The 20,620-nt window shown below is 39.4% G+C and overlaps 1 protein-coding gene across 1 annotated transcript; it reads left to right on the plus strand.

The window, feature by feature from the left end:
• Positions 1 to 10,981: 10,981 nt before the first annotated feature.
• Positions 10,982 to 18,579, plus strand: CTSO (cathepsin O; the record flags this gene model as incomplete). Its single annotated transcript, XM_080633652.1, is given in 9 exon segments — positions 10,982 to 11,023; positions 11,027 to 11,254; positions 12,057 to 12,162; positions 13,163 to 13,296; positions 14,122 to 14,289; positions 14,559 to 14,680; positions 15,883 to 16,046; positions 16,500 to 16,592; positions 18,311 to 18,579. Coding segments are annotated over 9 exon segments (1,092 nt in total). The 3' UTR covers positions 18,346 to 18,579.
• Positions 18,580 to 20,620: the final 2,041 nt, after the last annotated feature.

The following is a 20,620-nucleotide window of genomic DNA, read 5'->3' on the forward strand; positions in this document are numbered from 1 at the left end:
TGAGTACAGGATGGCTGCACCAGCTGCTCACCATGTACACATATGGCTGCCAAGTCTGCTGTCAGTTCTGGCTGCTGTGGGATAAAACTAGAACTCTTGCAGAGGCCATATTCTCTATGGTCAAGATTAAATCTCTCTCCTTTCAATGCATTTGGCTCCATCAAGGAAGTATTTTTAAGCCATATAAAGGGATAAGTTCACCCCACCCTAATAGCTTCACTTCCTTTTCTGCAATACACTGGGGGAACAGACAAGCCAGGACTACCCGGAAATCACAGCTTGGTGGCCATTTCCCAGACCATGCTTCCCTGCCTCTGCCTAGCTGGCCACTTCTGTTGCTCTCCACTCTGCTGCATGACCCAGAGGATACCTTTGACTATGCATAAATAGAAGACAAGAATGAGAATTATTAAATTCCCTCTAATAAAGTTCAAAGGAGCAAAATTAATCCAAGTATATAGGTATAAATATATATATACAAAACCAAGGATCTCTGAAAAAATTCTCCCACAGCTATAAGACCAGCCTTAAAAAAAGTGCACCCCCAGCCTTTGCTGTGCTGATAAGCACACTATTTCTGTTTCATAGTCCACCTACCACAAGGCAAAGAGGAGTCCACAGGTTATAGCTAAGGCACTGTGGTTGCAGGCTCCAACCCTGCTTTATAAAGAAAGAGCAACTCCTCTGGCAATTCAAGCTCAGCCCTGAATCCCACCTGCACTGATTTATGGCAGACTACATGTATAATTAGTGAGGGCAGAGTGTAATGTGGCAGGCCTGCTGGGGAAAATGAGCTCCTGAAAGCTCTTGAAGCTGGGCTTAGGTAAGCACCCCTTGCCACAGCAGTTAGCTTCCATTTTAATTGCACACATGTCACCATAACATCGGTTCCAAATTACAATAAATTGTTAAGGCAAATGACATCTCAGCAATTTAATTGCTAGGGCCAGCCAGTCTGCAGTTTATGGACCACGTTTCAGATAATGCATATTCTTCTCAATACCAAACCACAAAAGTACATAGTAACAAACTAAGCAGTCATTAGTGCTCATTTCCTTCTGCAGTCTACAAATGTGAAATCTAATTCGACGGTGCCTTATTCTCTTTTTGCATTAATTTGGGCTGAGAATAAACGGTTGTATTGGATCTGGCTGAGATGAAGTTAATTTTCCCCATAGAAGTCCTCATAGTGCTGTGCTTTGTATTGGTAGCTAGAAAAGTGTTGATAACGCATCAGCATTTTGGCTACTGCTGAGCAGTGCTTGCACAACATCAAGACTCTCTCCAACATTCCCTCCTCATTAGCAGACTCGGGGTGGGAAAAATCTTGGGAGGGGGCACAGCCAGGACAATTGACTCAAACTGACCAAAGAGATATCCCATACAATATGACAACTGTGCTGCAATAAAAGATAAGAGAAAGGAGGAGGAAGAGGGTGGCAGTCATTATTTACAATGTTAGTCTTCTAGAGCAACTGTGATGCCTACTGAAGCCATGCTTCCCGGGAAGAGGCTGGACATTGCCTGCTGATGGGAAGTAGAGAACAAAATCTTGTGTTGCTTTGCTTCCACGTGCAACCTTTGCTTTTGCTTTATTAAACTGCCTTTATCCTGACCCAGGAGGGTTTTTTTCCCCATCTTATTTTCTCCTCTCCCTGTCCTGCTGAAGACACCAGGTGGGCACCTGATGTCCAGCCAAGGTCAACCCACCACAATGGTGGTGTTAACTGAAAAAAAACCTCTCTTCTTACAATCAAAATGAAGTACACTGGCTTAAGAAACCTAATCCAAACACATCCACAATTATCCTCAGCTCAAACCAGACCTCATTTATTTTCACTAAGTTTTCAGTCATCTCAAAATACTTAAGCATGAATAACTCAATGAGACAAACTGTCTGTGTTTTGAGCACAGAAAATATTAAAATTGTTGTTGTATGTTCATGGTCTACCAAAAGAAGCAGCATGCTTGGTGTCGGCTCTAGCCTGCTAGCAAAGTTATTGCAGCTATTTTTAAACCACCCCAAAGAGAAATACTGTTCAAGCTAAATGGAAAAGTAAGCATCTCAAACTCAAAATAAAAATGTTATGTACCTGTGCATAGTAACCTGTTAATAAAGTGCAGTACTAACTCCAGAGCTAACGGCAGTACACCAGGAACAATTAGAACTAGTTGCTTCTTTCAGTCAGAGAAGCCAGAGCATGTACCAATCTAGGCTACACATGCACATCTGTCTCATAAATATCACACCTATATTCCCCATAAATGATTGCACAAAGACAAAAAAACCATAGTGATGCCGCTGCGTTTCACCAGCAGTACTACAACCCAGTGACACACCGGTAACTTAAACAGGCATCTAGATGAGGTTGACAGGCTCAGAGGATAAAAAGCTGTGATGTAGCTTTCACACAGTTTTAGCTTGTTTAACAAACATATTTATTTCTTCAGAAAATATGTTCCCTTAAGAATTACCTTAATCTATTTAATGAAGTTTTTAAAAAAGTATTACAGCAATGTTCAATTTAACTGAGACTTAAACATAGACGTTAAACTAGATGTTAAATCATTTACATCTAATATTAAGTAAGGTTTACTTTCCCTCAAATTCTACCACACCGTGGTTTTATACTCTTTGATAATAGCTATGGCAACAAACACTATAAATGCTCTGTACGTGGTAATTAAAATGCATTTAAAAAACATATGAGAAAAAATAAAATGTCAAATGCTTTTTGTAAAAGCAGAATGTACTTCTTGCATGCTTTTTAAAGAATGTTCTCAATGATCTCTCGGATGACGGGCTTCAAGTTGAATAAACTCTCAACCTCCCAAGGAAAAGCTGAGATACAAGAAAGCTTTTCTTTTCAGAAGGCAACATGTAGCACTTGCCGTGATCAGGGCTTTCAAAAGAAATTGCCTCTCCAGTTCTTCTTTGTGCTTAGCTACATATGAGAAGCTATGAGGTACAGAACAGGGAATGCTAAGTGCATCACTAAGAAACTGCTCTATAAAAATACAACCTAGAAAGTTTCTACTTCCTGAGAAAATTACAAGAGCAATGCAGTATCTTCATGAACCAAACAAGCCACACTGTAATACCCTGAGACTTGGTATTATCTTTCTAAAAACTAGGATTAAGCTTTGCTAACAGAGAAAGGGTGAAGTAAGCTGCCGTTATGTTTTTAAATGACCCTAAATACAATAAATATTTGAGTAATTAATGGAACTTTGTTTCTTTGTGTAACAGTTCCTGACATCATCTAATTTTTTTAAAAACAATGTAATTTAATCAGCTGGGAAACTCTACTTGCACTGCCATGTATGGTCTTACACAGGAGGCTGACAGTACTGGTTTGTAAGAAGAAACCTAGAAGCTGTACTAGAATTCCTCCCTTCCCTCTGACAAGCCATAGATGGAAGTTCAAGGTCCATAACTAAGATAAACATATAAGGCTCAGCTGTGCTCACCATGGCATTAATTTTGTACCAGTATAATTCCACACTCACTTAAACGAAGCTCCTCCCGGTTTACATCGTCTAAAACCACCACTAAGGCCAAGGAATAGTGGAATTATCCTTTTATTTACAGTCTTAAAAAAAAGCATCAGCTTAATCGAACATTTAAAATTATATTAAAATCACATGATTTTTGGACTTAGAATGTTAAGTATAAACAACTATAAGTCCAGTATTGATTTGCTTGGCTGACAACTTACCTATACATAATTTATTTTCCTATGAACCCGTAACTTCCAAATATGGTCAAATGTCAATTCATAAAATAATTACATTAATTTTACTGAAAGCAAACCTGTATGAACCCTGAAGCATTTTGCCTTTCTGCATAATAAAAGCATTTTTGCTTTTTACTTGGCTCCACATTTTTAATCAGCACAGTAACTGTATATGATGCATTCCTGCACTATTTTCTTTCTAAAAAGCAAAATTGGTTCTTACTACTGAACACAAAATAGCTCAGAATAAGGAAGAGATTCTAGTAGAAAAACTATCATGGAGTCACAGAAATAAAAGCCAAGGGTCCTCATCTCTCATCCAGCTAATTTCCTCGCTCTTCAGCAAGTGAACCTTTTTCCAACATACCATCTACAAATATTCAGTGGGTATCTTCTTTTTTAGCAGTTCCATGCTTTAAGACCATTCTATTTTAGCTTAAAATATTTGTAGTCTTCAATATTGATTAATAGTTACAGTCTGACTGGAATGAGACAAAGACAGCAATTCCTTAAGTGTATTTGCGCCACACCTCAGAATCAGAGGACTAAAACACCAGGACAGACATAGCACTGACATACTGGCTGCAGATGCTGACTGAACATGACAACCACGGTAGTTATGTGCTCCCTATGGTAACAAAAGAGGAAACCAAGAGCACAGTCCTAGTCCTCGCTTTTTCCCCCTAAGTTTATTTTCCTGCATACTAACCCTGACATTCACAACAGGCAGCTGGGTCCTACCCTCCTAGCTTATAAGAGCTGCAAGACTTTATAGAAGCTCAGCACCTTTAGCAGCACACATGGAAATGGTGACAATGTGAATTTCACACAAGCAGCAGTAGGAAAGACAGGGCAGTCACTCCTGCATAAAAGCCTGCTGTTAAACAAAGCCTAAAGCAACAAAAAGAAAGTTAACCTTTCATCAAAACTTTACACAATAAACCAGTACGTTTTCTTGCAAGGATTTTACTTTATGCCAGACCCTAACAGCATGTGTCATATAAACAACAGAATCTAAGCAAGACTGAAGTCAGCCACTGATGCACAACAGACCCCCCATTTCTGTGCACAGGTTAGTCATGGACACATAGACCTCATGCTTGAGGTGCAAATTTGACACTGGTTTTACATTGCTGACCTTCCCACAAAGAGAACTTGAAATCTCTGGATATAAAGCACTACAGTGACAAGGTATAATTTCAATATATTATAATCAGCAATAATAGTCATAACTGATTCACAGCAATGTGACTAGAAAATCGGTCCTTTTAAGTTTCACAGTAAAACCAAACTGGGAGGCATTGCATATGGAAGAGGAAGAATATAGGTTGGGATGATTCAACACTTTTGAGTTATAATAACCAGTGGAAAAAGTCAGTAACTAGATTTTCCAAACACGAGTGCAGAAATCTATGTAGGATGGAAATATCTGGAGTCCTGAATGGTACTTTTTTATTTATTTCTCTTTTTTTTTTTTTTTTTTTTTTTAATTTGGAAAGTCCTCCTACCCTCTTCCTAGATTCCTCTACCAACAGTGTCACTGATGAACTCATGAAGGATGTATAAACAAATTAACTGGAGGATTTGCAAAGTAGATTTCGCAAAACAGCATTATTTCTTCTGATGAGCACTTCACCATCTTCCATAATCTACCAATTTGATGGAAGAAATAAGAACAATTAAGGTGAATAAATGTTTAACAATGCTTGTGGCCCTAAACCAAGCTGCACCCAGTACGGTCTGGATGTCTTCCTGAAAAGCTGACCACTTACCTCACTTTCAGCGGATAATTAAATATTAAAAAGAAAAAGAAGCCAACAGGAAAATATTATTTGAATGACCTAGATCTGTAAAGTTCTCAGCTGAGAGTACTTAATGTCAAGCTATTACATATACTTGCAAGTAGGACTGGCAATGAGGACAGAAAATCAGAAATGGCACAGTCACCATCTTAAAAGCCAATTCTCAGCTCCCTGAAACTGTCAAGATTTCTTACTTCCATCTCACTCAGAATAGGTGTAGCTCATTTTCAATTTTTGATTCACAATTTGATTCGAATTATTAGCTCTGCTGCCAGCTTTCTCATTCATAATTTACTCACTACTGACAAGGCCGAAGAAGATAAAAAAAGAGCAAGAGACTTACTGGTGTTTAGGATATTCAGCTGAGATTCAGAAGAGTCAGGATTGAAAAGCAGGTTCGGCAGTTACTTCATTATTTGCAAAGGAAGACAGCACTACCAGGGAGACTTAATGGTCAACACAGATATTTATCACGACCTAGCTAAGGCAACTCCCTGCACAGCCTGGTTATTCCTGCAAACCCAAATATTACCATGTGTAATTTTCCCTGCCTCTCACAAACTTCAAAGCCTACCTTGGGGCTCAGAGAAGATGACTTCTGAACATTAGCTACAGCAACACTGCTTATTTACCTTATGTTGGCTTAAACAAGACCAGATTTCATCCCAAGATTTCAATTCACACTTGCTTTGCTTATATTTAATAATTGTTAACAGTGCAACTGTATTAGCAAACAACACCTCTGCAAGGGCTTAAAATAAACAAATCTTTAGACTTACCCTGAAATAATTTTTCCCAACAAATCTTTTTAAGAAAAGGTGCTCAGCTCCATCTGCTGCCAAATTTAGATTATTTCTCTCTGAGGCTCAGAACTGCACAAAGGGATTTATTTTCCATTCGTTAAACATCTTATATGCATGCAAGAGGCAGAATTACAAACTGCTACTATGAAGGTACCTATCAAAATTAAACGCATCCCTCCTTCCCAAAGATCCATTAACGTAGCTTGTTAGTGCCCTTAGCAGCCACATTACCAATCCTTGGGAGACCCGTCTTCAACCCAAAAGTAGTTTATCCTATTTTTCCCTTGTTTGCTATGACAATTATAAACACACAGGCCAAGGGGCTCTGAAGCTGGGCTGTCTAACAAGAGTCAATTTACAGAATATTAACATGCTCTCTCACTCTGACCCTGTAACACTATGAAAATCCACCCACTAATTACACTGTCAGAAGTGACAAATAATTTTAGAAATGGGTGTTTTGCACCTGATGAGAAACCAATTCCCTTCATAAAAGAGTATCTTCAGTTAAAGAAAACATCTTACAATGAGTTTAGAGGTTCCTAAATTCATTACTGCTTCTTCCTTAAGCAGGCATTGCTTGTGCTCATGAAATACTTCTAATGAATAGCCAGAACAGGAAATAAATATGTAAAATGCCATCGAAATATACTTAAAAATATGCATTTACAATTATAAAATTCTAAATCAGAATTTCTGAAAAAAAATCTTGAAACATAAACAAAGCATATGCTTGCATAAAAATATTTTAATAACCTGTCTAGAATAACGTGTACTAACATATGGCTCACCTGTGTCAATGAAGCAGTAAGAATTGGTAGCAATAAAACCTTAAAAATAATTTAAAAACAAACCACCAAACCACAAATTTTATACCTTGTTCCTTTTTATAGGCATGTTTTTGATATTATTTTTACAAGTGTATTTTCTTTTATCCTAATGAAGCAAAGCTAGATTCACAGTGGAGTAATTAAAAACAGAGCAGGGTCTGAGCGACTATAGACAGAGCTCTCCAGGTACTTCAGTGGGGCTTTGTTCATCTAAGCACAAGTACAAAACGTTTTAATAGCATGGTAGTTTAGTGGAAAATAAAGCATTCTGAAACACTTTGGCTGTCAGTCACCTACCTTGTGCTGTTTGCTACACTTCTGTTCTCCCTGAGTCAGTTATCAGAGGAGACACTGACTTTTCTAACATTGTCTCCTCTTGAACAAGATAAATTGACATATCTACTTAGTACACAGAGAGGGCAAATCCCATAGAAATACACTTTTTCTTCCTACTATGCTGTACAGAATTTTTAATGTAAATCAACCTGGAATATATCTGTTTTCCTAAAATAGGAGGGGATTTTTGTTTGTTTGTGGTATGTTTATTTATTTTAATTAAAATGAAAATTAAAATTGCATGGCTTGCAACTAACGTTTCAAAAGTCCTTTGCTGCCCCCATGTGTTTCACAGGAAAAGTAAGTCTTGAAGTCTACGTAAAAAATAAAATAGCTCTCTCCCCAAGCAAGACAACAGCTTTTCCTGCTATGAACAAGACAGTTCATGGAAATAGCAACAGAAAAAAAAAACTGGAAGTTTATCTCTCCCTTCTAGTAAAGCTGACCAGTTTATAATTTAATGATTATATACTAAAAATAAGAAAAAATATTCAGTTTGAGATAATTATAATTCCCAATTAATAGATTTCAACGCTAGCAGGCCAATTTAGTCCAAGTGGATGACGTCACCCTGATGGAAAATCTGACATGCTTTATTTCAAAACTTACTTTTCATTAAAACTAATTTCAGCATCTTTCCACTGATTACACTGACTGGCAAAGTAACTTCTTTTGTGTTCCATTATATTATATTATACAGAATAAAATCATGTAGCTATTGCATTAAAGCTTCTGTTTCTCTCGCTATCAGTACATCCAAAACTATGGTTCCCATATCAAGCTTTCCTTTGATGCTCCTGCCAGCCACTGCCCTGCGCTTCCCCCAAGGGTCACAGTGTGCAAAGTCAGTTCGGTGGATTTCTACCTCAAAATTTGACTGCTGAGGCTCAGACCATCCTTAAAAAGGTTTCACTGTTCACTTATGCTACAATCTTCACCCTATCCAGTCCCTATGCTGATCCCAGACCTCATTACATCAATATAAGTTTTTAATTTATTTTAATAACACCTCTTTTGCCAATCCTGGGGTTACAAGAATGAAACTAATCAGAATAACCAATAAAATCTGCCCTTTAAAGGTTTCATACTCTGGCTATAAGCCAGAAATAGCCCTCCTGTACCAAAACTGGTGACAGTTTAGCTGATGCCCCTGACAGCCAGTCCACAGGAAGAGAAAAGCAAAGGCAGAGCTGGATTATGATCCCCACAGGTTTGCTCAACCCTGGACATAAACTATTGCGTAGGAACAGATCATAAACTTTTATTTATACTGTCAGGAGGTTCTTGAACTGCCATGATTGTTTTATCATTAATCTACCTGCCACCATTTAAGTGCCTTTAAAAGGCCTCAACTTCTCAGAAATGACAGTGTGTTAAATTCTCTCTTCACTACAGAAATATGTATAACTGCAGGCCATAAAGCAGAATAATGATTTTTTCTTTCCATTATTAAGAAAAGGTACCTGCATGGTAAGTGTTCTGCAAATAAACACAAGCGCCTCTTTACCAGTGGGGTGGATTGGAGAGAATTATTGGCATCTCATGACTGAAGTACTGGGTTTTGTTCTCCCTTTCCCTGACAGATAACAACTCTGGTACTGTAGTCCCACTTCAGAAAAGTGAGTGGGGTTTTTCTTGTAAAATTGCTGGTCAATTGCTCATTAAAAACCAACCAAACAAAACCAAACAAAACCCAAAAACCAACAAAATAACCCACCAAGTAAATGCAGCATAAGGCCAGCCAGTATCAAAATACTTTTGCTATAGAAAATAAAAAAAGGCTGTTTTATGTGAAGGAGGAGAGGGGGCTAAATGCTTACATAGCACAGAGGACTCTGTACTGCTGCTGATTAAAGTTATCTAAATCCTTCTTCAGTCGCCAGTGGGGAGATGACAGACATCAATCAGCACTCATGGCTGAAGCTACCTGGACCCCCCCCTCTAACAGGAAGTTACCATTCCCAAAGAGGGATACTACAACAAAGCCAGCTCCCTGAAGCCAGCAAGTGCAGGCATTTCAACAGGGGTGATGAGGAAGAGAGGTGCAGCTGACAGCAGCACTGCCCTGACAGACCCTCCACCAAGCGTAGGCTTAATCCTTTGTCTTCTGCTTGCCACATCTGTGTACATCTACTGATCTAGAAATTAGAAATATATAGATCTCTTGCATTTCATGCAATACAATTCCACTTTCAAACTTGTATTGTTGGATAAAATGCTGCATGCCACAAAAAAAAAAAAACCCCATGCACTGTCACAATTCTGCACCTCACCCTTTACACAGCACACACTTCTATATGACTTTGCTATTACACAGCACAGCAATGGTAGAAAAACTTCACACCCTGTAAAATTTCAGTGCAAGGAAAGCCTCATGTTTCTCAAACATCACACTGCAAGGTTTGCAACTGGCACCACTGCACTGTGGTACCAAAACGGTGGGGGGAAAAGCAATAGGGACAACTAAAACATAGAATAGCGTTAAACATACAAATATTCTGCATACAAACACTGCATAACATTGGATGCCCCATACCTGGAAGTGTTCAAGGCCACTTTGGATGGGGCTTTGAGCAACCTGGTCTAGTGAAAGGTGTCCCTGCCCATGACAGAGGGGTTGGAACTAGATAATCTTTAATGTCCATTCCAGCCCAAACCATTCTATGATTCTATAAAAATACCTATTGATGGAAATTTACAAGAGGAACTGTGTTAACTTATACCAGCTTAACAAAGTTTTAAACATCAAACACTAACCTGCTTGATGGAGTATCAGTACTTGACTAGTTTCTAAGGAAACCTGTGAGCCACAGTAAGCATGCGCAGAGCTTTCTCTCGAGCATTTTCTTCTGGCACAACCTAACTGGACATCAGAGGCTGGGGACACTGCCAGTGAAGCACAGGGTAGATCTCTCCCCATCAATGCCCTCCTTTGCTAAAGCCTACAAGCTGCACTTCTACTGCTCCAAAGGAGCGACTACACCTTCACTTCCCTACTGGCAGCCAAGTCTGCAGGTACCAACTACCTTTCCTTTCAGCAAAGGTCTAACATTAAGTTTTCCCTTAGTAGCTAACTGAACGGTCAGCACCTCTTCTTCCCTCGTTTGCAGCCCGGTGAGACTGCCATCTCTCACACGTAAAGCACCGCCTGAAACTCGGGGTTTTTCCCGGTGTTGCCCAATACCCCAAAGCACAGCAAAACCGCCGGCAGAAGCAGGATACCAGGCTACGGTAAGGGGCGCGCACTCAGCGCTTGAGAGCGGCGATCATTGACGAGGCTTGAGGGCCCCGCCTTGATCCGCCCCGCGACAGCCGCAGCCCCGCGGGCTGCTTGTGCCCTAGGCCTGCTGTAGGAAGGAGTGAGCGCTGCCTCCGGGTCCGGAAAGAAAAGTTTCAGCTCATTTCCCCCCCAAAACAGCCCGGCCCACAAGCTCTGTGGGGTGGAGGTGCGACCCCCCAAGCCCCACCCCGCCATGATATGGCGGCCGGAGGAGGTCGCGCAGAGAGGGACTCGGTAGGGAGCTGGCGTCGCTGGCCGGAGGAGCATGGCGCGACCTGTCGCTCAGCCCGGCCGGTCGATGAGGGTGCGGGCGCTGGCGATTCTCTGCTGCCTGCTGCGGGTGGGCAGCGCCGCTCCCCTGGGCCCTGTGGGCAGCTGGCTGGGGGAGCAGGGCGGCGGTGCTCAGGGCCGTCCGCCGTGGGACGGAGGCGGCCGGGAGGAAGAAGTGGCGGCGGCGGCCCTCCGGGTAGGTGTCCGTGCCCGCACTTACACTGGCGATCCACGCCGCGCGGCGGGCCCGCTGGCTGCGAGCTCCGCCGGAGAGGGAGGGGTGCCGAGGTGCCGCTTTAACCAGAGAGTGGGACGTGGAGGAAGGTGGCACGGCTGGAGCGCTCAGCCCGGGGTACCGGCACCCGCTCCGGTGTCCTTTGCTGTTCCGTTTTTCTCGGCTTCCCGCCGAACTGCAGGCGCTGGGATTCTGCCGCTTTTCTCCCCTTCCCCGGTTCTGACGCCAGGTGTCAGGCTCGCACCGAGGAGGTGGCGGGGCTGTCTGGTTGTCTTTTTTAGATCAAAACCATGTTTTTCGGAGATCTAGGATTCCTGGTAATTTAAAGGTTAGGTTTTTAGGCCATTATACTGTTCCTTTCTTTCATAAGGACATAAAGCAAACCCGGGTTAACTCTTATCTGAAGACATTTTTACGTATCTCTGAAGCACAGCGTTTGTTTTGCTGTCAAAGGGCATCAGATGGCTTTGACAAAATTTGTTCTCAGCTTGTCTGTTTTGTCTGTCTTCTGTCAAATTTTTACCCGCTGTGCACTTAAAAAGGCTTTTCTGCTATTTCTCTTGGAGTTCAAATTAGTCTAATGGCTGTCATGTTTTTTGCTGGGAATCCACAATGAATCTGAGGTGAACCTGAGGTGAAGAGCTGCCTTGTTATCTGAGTTCATGTTTACTGTTGCTAACCTGGTTTTTTTCCTGCTCTTATGGTTCTATCACTACTGCTATCTTAATAATGCCCACAAGACATTTTTTTTGTTTTCCTTCAGGAAAGCGCTAAAAGAATTAGCTTACTGAACTCGTCATCAAAAGATAATACGACCGCTTTCTATGGAATAAACCAGTTTTCTCACCTGTTTCCTGAAGAGTTCAAAGGTACATTTCCTGATTGCTGCTAATGCCTTTTCTGTTATTTTTCTTATTTTTTCCCAGAACCTTGTGTCTTTCATATTTACAGATTCTTCCAGTGCTGGTAGTCAGCTAGTTTACAATGTCTGATACCAAACTGTAAGTACTTCTGAAGGATACAGTGATCCTCTTCATGTTTCACTAGTTTTGCAAGGTTGAATTGCCCAGAGCCTGAATATGATTTAGTCTATAGACTGTCCCTTCTTCCCACTGGGCCTTAAAGCCTTCTTTGATTGCAGCAGTTTTAAAATTGGAACATACACAAGGTTCTTAAGTTCCTATTTCCTACCCCGAAACAAAATTGACTATAATCCAGACAATGCTTGGAAGTCCAAGGCTCTACAATGATAGCTGTGACTTTCAGGAACAATGACACATTTGATTATTGATTATTTTTAAGGGGTTTTTTTACTAAGAAAATTTGTTTCATACATAACCTAATCTCCCCTTCTTGCTGTTCATGTCAGCTGCTATATGTTCTATTCATCAGGGGGTTTCACACCTTTTTTAATCTTTCATAATTAAGGATTTTTTTTTTTTTTTAAGTTAAAAACTAGCAATCTACATGTGTTTCAGAATCTTTACATTATTCTCCTCTTATTTTTCGCCTTCTACCTGGCTAAAATAAAGTAATATTTTCCCAATAAGTGTTGTGAAAATTTTCAAACAAAACTTGGTTTATGGAATGATTATTCATCCGCTTCAGTAAATCTTCACGCATTCTACCCACATTCCCTCATGAAATATTTCTGTTCTTTCCAGAACTAAAGGATTATTTACATTTATTCTGCAATTAAATGAGTATTCTAAAATCTATGAATTTTCTATGGATTTGAAATAGGATATAGTCTCACAATTGTAGCTACAGATCAAAGTTACTTCTTTGCTTGTAGTAAAACATTATTTGTGGTTTGTTTGGGGTCTTTTTTTGTTAGTAAATTGATAGATGTTTGTATTCTGTGTTTAGCTATTTACTTAAGAAGCATACCTCACAAACTTCCCAGATACATAAAAGTGCCAAAGGGAAAGGAAAAGCCTTTGCCAAAGAAGTTTGACTGGAGGGACAAGAAAGTCATTGCAGAAGTGAGAAATCAGCAAACAGTAAGTCCTGGTGTTTTCTTTTCGTGGTTCTCGAGCACTGTTCAGAGACAGCTCCAGCAGGTACGTGATAGAGCACAGTGAAGACTTTGGAAGAGACCAGCACTGCCTTAAGACTCCTTGGAGCGCTGGCTGGTTGAACATATACAAAGTCATGTAGCATTTTATGCAAAGTGGGATTAGATTTAAAAGAGGTGTAAAAGTTGTGCATTTTTTAAATTGCGCAATTATAAACTGTAAAACATTTTTTTAAATCTGTTTAACTAAATCTGCAAGTATTTGCAACATGGTTTTTTGTATTTTTCTGAAGAGACTGAGGTAAGTTCAGCACCTGACCCCGTTCCTCCGTTTCACCTGGATATGAGGATAGATCCTCTTCTGTTGTTTTCTTTCATGAATGAATGCCATCAACTAGTCAATACCCATATCTTTACCATTGAACACCTTAGGGGATGATAGGAAAATAACCAGACCCTACATGATTACAGTTTATCCCAGTGTGGTTATGGTCACTGGTAAGAAACAAACAAGCTGTTACAACCCCAGTGTCTGTTCTTTCTGTGCTTCACACGGTGTAACCTGACCTTGGCTAGGAATAAATTCTGCTTTCTGTTTTAAATGCCACAGCCTACAACTGTAGTTTAGATTCTGTTACTGTCTAAGGAATTTTTCTGTTCTGTTTAATTTCAGTTTATTGCTTCTTAAACTATAATATATTTCTATAATGTTCTTCAGACTGCAGAAAGTTGTAGACTGTCTCCTTGAATGCATTCTTTTAAAAAACACTAACCTTTTCTTTCTTTCCTGTTTCCCTTCTGTTTATACCAGTGTGGAGGCTGCTGGGCTTTCAGCGTGGTGGGTGGTATCGAGTCTGCCTATGCAATTAAAGGAAATAATCTGGAAGAACTCAGCGTACAGCAGGTTATTGACTGTTCATACAATAATTACGGCTGCAGCGGGGGATCCACTGTTAGTGCTTTGAACTGGCTGAACCAGGTTTGAAACTCCTTATAAATCTCAAACCCTTCCTTAGCTTCCATATTAACATTCTTTCAGTGGGAAAAAGTGAGGGGGAAGGTGGAGCTTACAGCTCAACTGATTTTTTTTAATGTGTGCATGTATATGTATGTATATATGCGTGTGCATACATGTGCGTATATATTCTTGCATATTTCTTTAATCTGGAACCAAAAGAGACTTTGTTCAAGCAGAACAGAAACTAGATTGGAATTTTATGGTCTATATATTCATTTTTCTTTTTGCAGACAAAAGTAAAACTCGTGAGAGATTCAGAATACACTTTTAAAGCTCAGACAGGACTCTGCCATTATTTTGGTCACTCAGATTTTGGAGTTTCAATAGCAGGATTTGCTGCATATGACTTCAGGTAGCTACTATTGATTCTTCTTATTTGCTGTACTTTCCGTTCTGCATTCAGTAACTGTGGAGTAAGCGAGAGCCAATAGTGCATTGACCAGCCAAAGGTTATGAGGTCGATTGCATCAGTTCTGTAGCTGTGTAGTGGATAAGAATTAATACATAACATTTTTGAGAGTTAAGGCTTGTGCGATGAATCCACTCAACTTTGCCATCACTAGGCCTGCTCAAATTATAAAGCTATGTCTGTGTCTTGAAATTAGGTCTTTCAAATTGGCTGTGTTTAAACTGGAACTTTGAGTTAGTTTCAATTTTTAATATATGGTAAGTGAATGTTAACAGTGCTTGAGTATCAGGAACAGTAAATCCTAGCAGTAGTAGTTGGAATTTGTTGAAAAAAAATTAGGAAATACTCAGTTACTTCAGTATTCATCCATTTGCATACCCACCCGCATCCTTCTCCAGTCCATGACTTTACAAACTGTGTTGTCAGCTGAATTTTGTAAAGACAACTGGTAGCTTTTTAGGTTTCTGTATTAAGAAAGTTTGTTTGTAATCTTTATCAGTACAATACAGCTGCGTATTGAATTTAAAGACAAGAAATTCAGTTTTGACTAGGAATTGAATTGCTGCCACGTATGAGTAAGTAAAATTTATTATAGCTTTGCCAGTCTGTATTTGCCAAATTTAGTTATTGCACATATCACCCAGTGATAAAGATTTCCTGTTCCAGTACATTACATAAGTAAAACTGCATGAGAATGTCTGTTAGTAGTAATGTCCTGTGTTTTGATGTGTTTGAGATACATATTTGAGTCTATTATTATGTGTGATAGAAGAGGTACTTCTGTATGTTTGAAAAACTAATGGAAAATAATAATATAGGTAAACATTTTGTCCCAAGCAGGGTTTAATTGAGAAGAGTGATAGATGAAAGTTACATAGTGCCCACCGACTTGACCCAGGAACCTGCTGCTATTTAATAGCATTATGTCCTTGGATCTGCACCTTTCCCATAGTCAGTGTGCCCTATATTTGTATTATTGTATTCTATGAAATACATAATAACTGATTTGTTATGCAGTGTGTAGAACTCACAGGAAACAATTTAATTTTTTGACTTTTAAATCATACTTAACAAGTAGATTACCACCTCTCAGATTGCTTTAGTGTGCTAATGTAAGTAACTTGGCATTATCACTTCTTTCACAGTGATCAAGAAGAAGAAATGATGAGGATGCTTGTGAACTGGGGCCCTTTGGCAGTAACAGTAGATGCGGTTAGCTGGCAGGATTATCTTGGTGGGATCATACAATATCACTGCTCCAGTGGAAGAGCAAATCATGCTGTTCTTATCACTGGTTTTGACAGAACAGGTGCGTTGCCATCAACTGAACTTTAACTCAGTAGGTTTTGTGTTTTTCTCTTATTTGCAACTTGCCTGCTGCAGGGTAAGTGATTAAAATCCAGAACTGGGTGTTCTGCTGGGAGCTGTTTCGCTTGGTGTCACACCAGTTCTGTGCAGCCTGATCCCAGGAGAAAAACTTCCTGTCTGTGCTCCATTAGTTCTGTGGGATTTCATGTCCTTGTAAAGTCAATAAAACACTTGTATGCGTCTTTACGCCAGCAGAGGATATAACCAGTCTGTTCAACACTGGCATATTAGCTCTGTCGTCCATGTGAACTGCATTAGGTTTTACTGTACTGTATCATGAAACCATCAGAAACCACAAGATATTAAAATGGTAATTAACTCTGTAGAATGTTAGAAGTTTTTTATGCTTCCCAAATCTCATGTTGTTTCTTGTTTATAAAAATGTCTCTTCCAGGTAGTATCCCTTACTGGATTGTACAGAACTCTTGGGGACCCACATGGGGAATAGACGGCTATGTTCGTGTTAAGATAGGCAGCAATGTCTGTGGTAAGTCTGACAAAAAATAATTAGTGGTAAAGGCCACCTGCTGGGATATGTTTTTTTCTATGTAAGTAAAGCAATATAATGGGATCCTCGGAGAGCAAATGCAAGTCATTACTACGTTTTAGAAAAGGTTAGATGAATTCAGATGGAAAAATAAATGAAGCAGTTGCTAGTTCAACCAAACCATCTACCTGAATGATTGAAAAACACCATGGAAGGGTAATGCTATATAAGGCCTTACCATGTAGAAGTAATGTATACGTTACAATGAATACATTACATAATGTATACATTACAAGGCAAAGTGTACAGTTACGTGTCATTGTTCTATCTACACTCAGTGTAGATAAATCAGCTGCTTCCCTTGCCTGGTGGGTGGAATTGTCTCTGGGCTCAGCTTAGCAAACAAGTATGAAAAGTGGATCTGCCAGTAATTGGGAGTTGTGTACCCTGCTTGTGGCTTTTCTTGTTAAGATAGAGGTAACATGCTCTCAGTGCTACTTCCATCTCCTAGCTCTTACTGTTTGCATGTGGTATTTCCTGGTGCTTGAGGGGGGTTTTATCATGTTAAATATCCAGTTTCTTCTGAATTGCTGAGTAAGTGCTGAAGGTAAGGCAGATGGAGCTCCTGTTTACCAGCAAAGACTGTTGAGCCAAATTGTTAGGATTGGACTATTAGTAAGTGTTGTGTATCCATTGATTTTTTTTTTTTATTTCTGTTATCTAAGGGCTGGAGGTCTTCCATTGGCTTTCACTTCCATGTATGTTTCACAGTAGTTCTCAGTCATTGTAAAAGGTGTTAAGAGGATGCAAATTACCTGCAAATAAGAACAGATGATCTTCAGTTTGCCTGCACCCAGTAAAGATCAGGACAGTGTATCCCATCAGAGCTTTTCTATGTTGCTGAAACCTTTGTTCTTGTATAAACAAACTATTTGGAAAGAGAAACTTAGAAGTAGTGGTAATTAAAACAAGTGAATTGTAGGGCTGGTCAAGAAGAACAGATGTGTTGTTTTCAAATTCTGTTCTCTCAAAAAGCAGGATCTTTCGTGTTTTCGGTAGTTTCTCACACAAGAACAATCCAGCAAAAGCCAGTAGTTGCTCTCTTCCCCCCACAGATATTGTCTTCTGATTTAGAGGTGCTCTGACACAACTTTTGAGGGTACAAGGGCTGTCAACCTTTGCTACCTTTCACAGGCTGTAGTTAGACTTTGCTTTTAGTACTTGGAAGGAGTACAGCAATACAAAAAGAACTGAGCATAAAGAAAAGCCTGGTTCTGTTTGTATGGATCTGAGTGTTCAAAAGTGTGTCTAGTAATGGAATTTGTGATCTCTATTCTCTTGGTGAGCTTTCAAAGCTGCACAGCTTTATATTGTCTATACATTGCTAATGCATATGATTAAAAGGGAAGAGGATATCAAAGTTTAGGTTGCTTATCGACACCCAAATCGGACCAATGTTGAATCCTTAGAAAGGATCTAAAGTTTTGACTGTGAAAGCAGAGGAGGGATGAAAGTAGATCACAACTATAAACAGTGTCAGGCAAGGAAGAAATATAAAGGTTGCAGCTGGTTTCCTGCCTTCTCTTGCCCCTCAGCAGTTCATCTGCTGTTCTGGTGCAGAGAGAGGGCATTATATGAATATGAATTCTGGTAACTTCTTTCTGGCAAGTCTCCACTTTCAGTATTTATTAAAAAATAATATTTTGTTTCATTTGTAGGTATAGCAGATACAGTTTCAGCAGTATTTGTTTGACACTTACTGGCAAAAGACCCCACGTATCATTTGGACACACACTGTACATGAAGATTTACTTCAAAACAACAGTTTCTAAAATAAGAAATCGCTGTAAGGGCAACTCCTGCTTTTAAGCAATACAGGAATGGGTTGGCTGGAGTTTTTAAAAATGTTTTTATTTGGAATGTCATGTATGTCGAATCTCTCATGGAATAAGAAAACTTGGAATCATCTGCAGAGTATACAAAAAGAAATTACACTGATGGACTGAAACTGCGAGTGTGATCTCTATCCAGGTGTTGAATACTACTCCATAAAAAATCTTACAGGGAGAGAAGTGATGATGAATGGTGAGGAATTTAGTCAATATTTAGTCAATATTATGACAAGGTATAATTGAAATGCTTTGAATATAAGAACTACCGTGATCAGGTCTACTTTTATTGTGCAGGGAAGAAAGGCAGTTGGAAGAATATATTCTGTTTGATACTTGGCTTTTCTAGCACCTCTGACAGACACATACATTTCATCTTCCTCCTTTCTGTGAAATCTTCCTCCTTTCTGTGAAATCTTCCTCCTTTCTGTGAAATCTTCCTCCTTTCTGTGAAATCTTCCTCCTTTCTGTGAAATCTTCCTCCTTTCTGTGAAATCTTCCTCCTTTCTGTGAAATCTTCCTCCTTTCTGTGAAATCTTCCTCCTTTCTGTGAAATCTTACTCCTTTCTGTGAAGTTGGAAGAATACAGGAGAATAACAGATACTCAGCCTTGTTGCCTGAGCATCCAGCGTCTCTGAAGTGCTGCAGTCCATCTTCAGTCTTCAGACCTTTATTGAGTCAAACTTCAATGCTATTCAGAGCAGGGAATGTGTTTTGGAAAGTGCCTAGAATATCAGTCTTCTGCATTCATTTGTTAAGTGGATAGAAAAGTAATAAGTAAGTGTATTTAGACAAAGAGAGGCAGTTCTAGTGGTTTAACATCCTATGTCCTGGCAGGTTGTTATGTGTTTGCAAATCAGCCTTTCTGTGCTTCAAGAGCTGTATCAGTGTCATGCCTTTTTTCTTCTCTACATCATGAGTTACAGTGAAGCCAGCTGCAAAGTACAAATTAAAAAATTTGCTTCTTGTAGAAAAAATTCTGAGGGTGGAGTTTGTTAATACACCTTTAGAAAGTCAGTAATTACAGGATACTCCAAATAGAGTGGAGTTTAGATTTCTCTGCATTGATTAATTGAATTCATAGATGAGACTTGGTGGGTAAGTTTAAAATGCTCTGAACCTTTCATCTGGAATCTGTATATTTTATGAAGCACCACTGTGAAAAATACTGAAGCAATTCTGTAGTTTTTGCATTCAATTACTGTACCATGTTACTAGATCAGTGTATTTATAACCTTACGACAAATGCAATGAGCATTCATAATTTTCTATTGTAAGTATTGCCATTTTAGTAATCTACTTCTAAGTGTTAATATTTTACCAGTTTACAAACAACAAATCAGAATCAGAATTACCAGGTTGGAAGGGACCTTCAAGATCATCGAGTCCAACCCATGCCTTATACCTCGACTAAACCATATCACCAAGTATCACATCCAGTCTCTTTTTAAACACATCCAGGGATGGAGACTCCACCACCACCCTAGGCAGACCGTTCCAATATTTTATTATTCTTTCTGTGAAAAATTTCTTCCTAATATCCAACCTGTACCTTCCTTGGCGCAGTTTGAGACTGTGTCCTCTCGTTCTATCAGTTGTTGCCTGATAAAAGAGACCAACCCCCACAAATAGTACACTTACTTCCATAACTGGAAAACAATAGCCAAAGTTCCCAGTTGGCATTGATAAGAGTAATGCTGTTATAGCAGTATCAGACACAGATTATTCCACTAGTGTTTGTGAGGTGTATAAGTACCTAAGGCACAGAGCAACTCAGCAGAAGTTAGGCTAAAGTGTACGTGTATTTCCAAGGGAAGTGATTAAGAAGAGGAGCCTCCACCCAACACGAAGACTACACAGCTTTATCAATATTCTATTGCCAATTTGTCTTGATTTTATTATGTATCAATTTTATCCTTCCTTCAGTGATATTTGAATAAACCCCACTTTAAATGGCTATCATACTGGTTTTTGAACTTTACTTTTGCTTTAGAAGAAGCATTAACAGAAGGTGAGCTTTAATACCACTTTATTTGAAATGCAAAATAAGTATCTGCTAATCTTACCAGTGTTTCTACATTCACTTGTAACAGGTAGGAAAGTGATTCGTGATGTATGTAAAACGTCAAGACGCTTGGG

The sequence above is a fragment of the Psittacula echo genome (genome assembly GCF_963264785.1).
Source record: "Psittacula echo genome assembly, chromosome: 1".
NCBI classification, from domain to species: Eukaryota; Metazoa; Chordata; class Aves; order Psittaciformes; family Psittacidae; genus Psittacula; species Psittacula echo.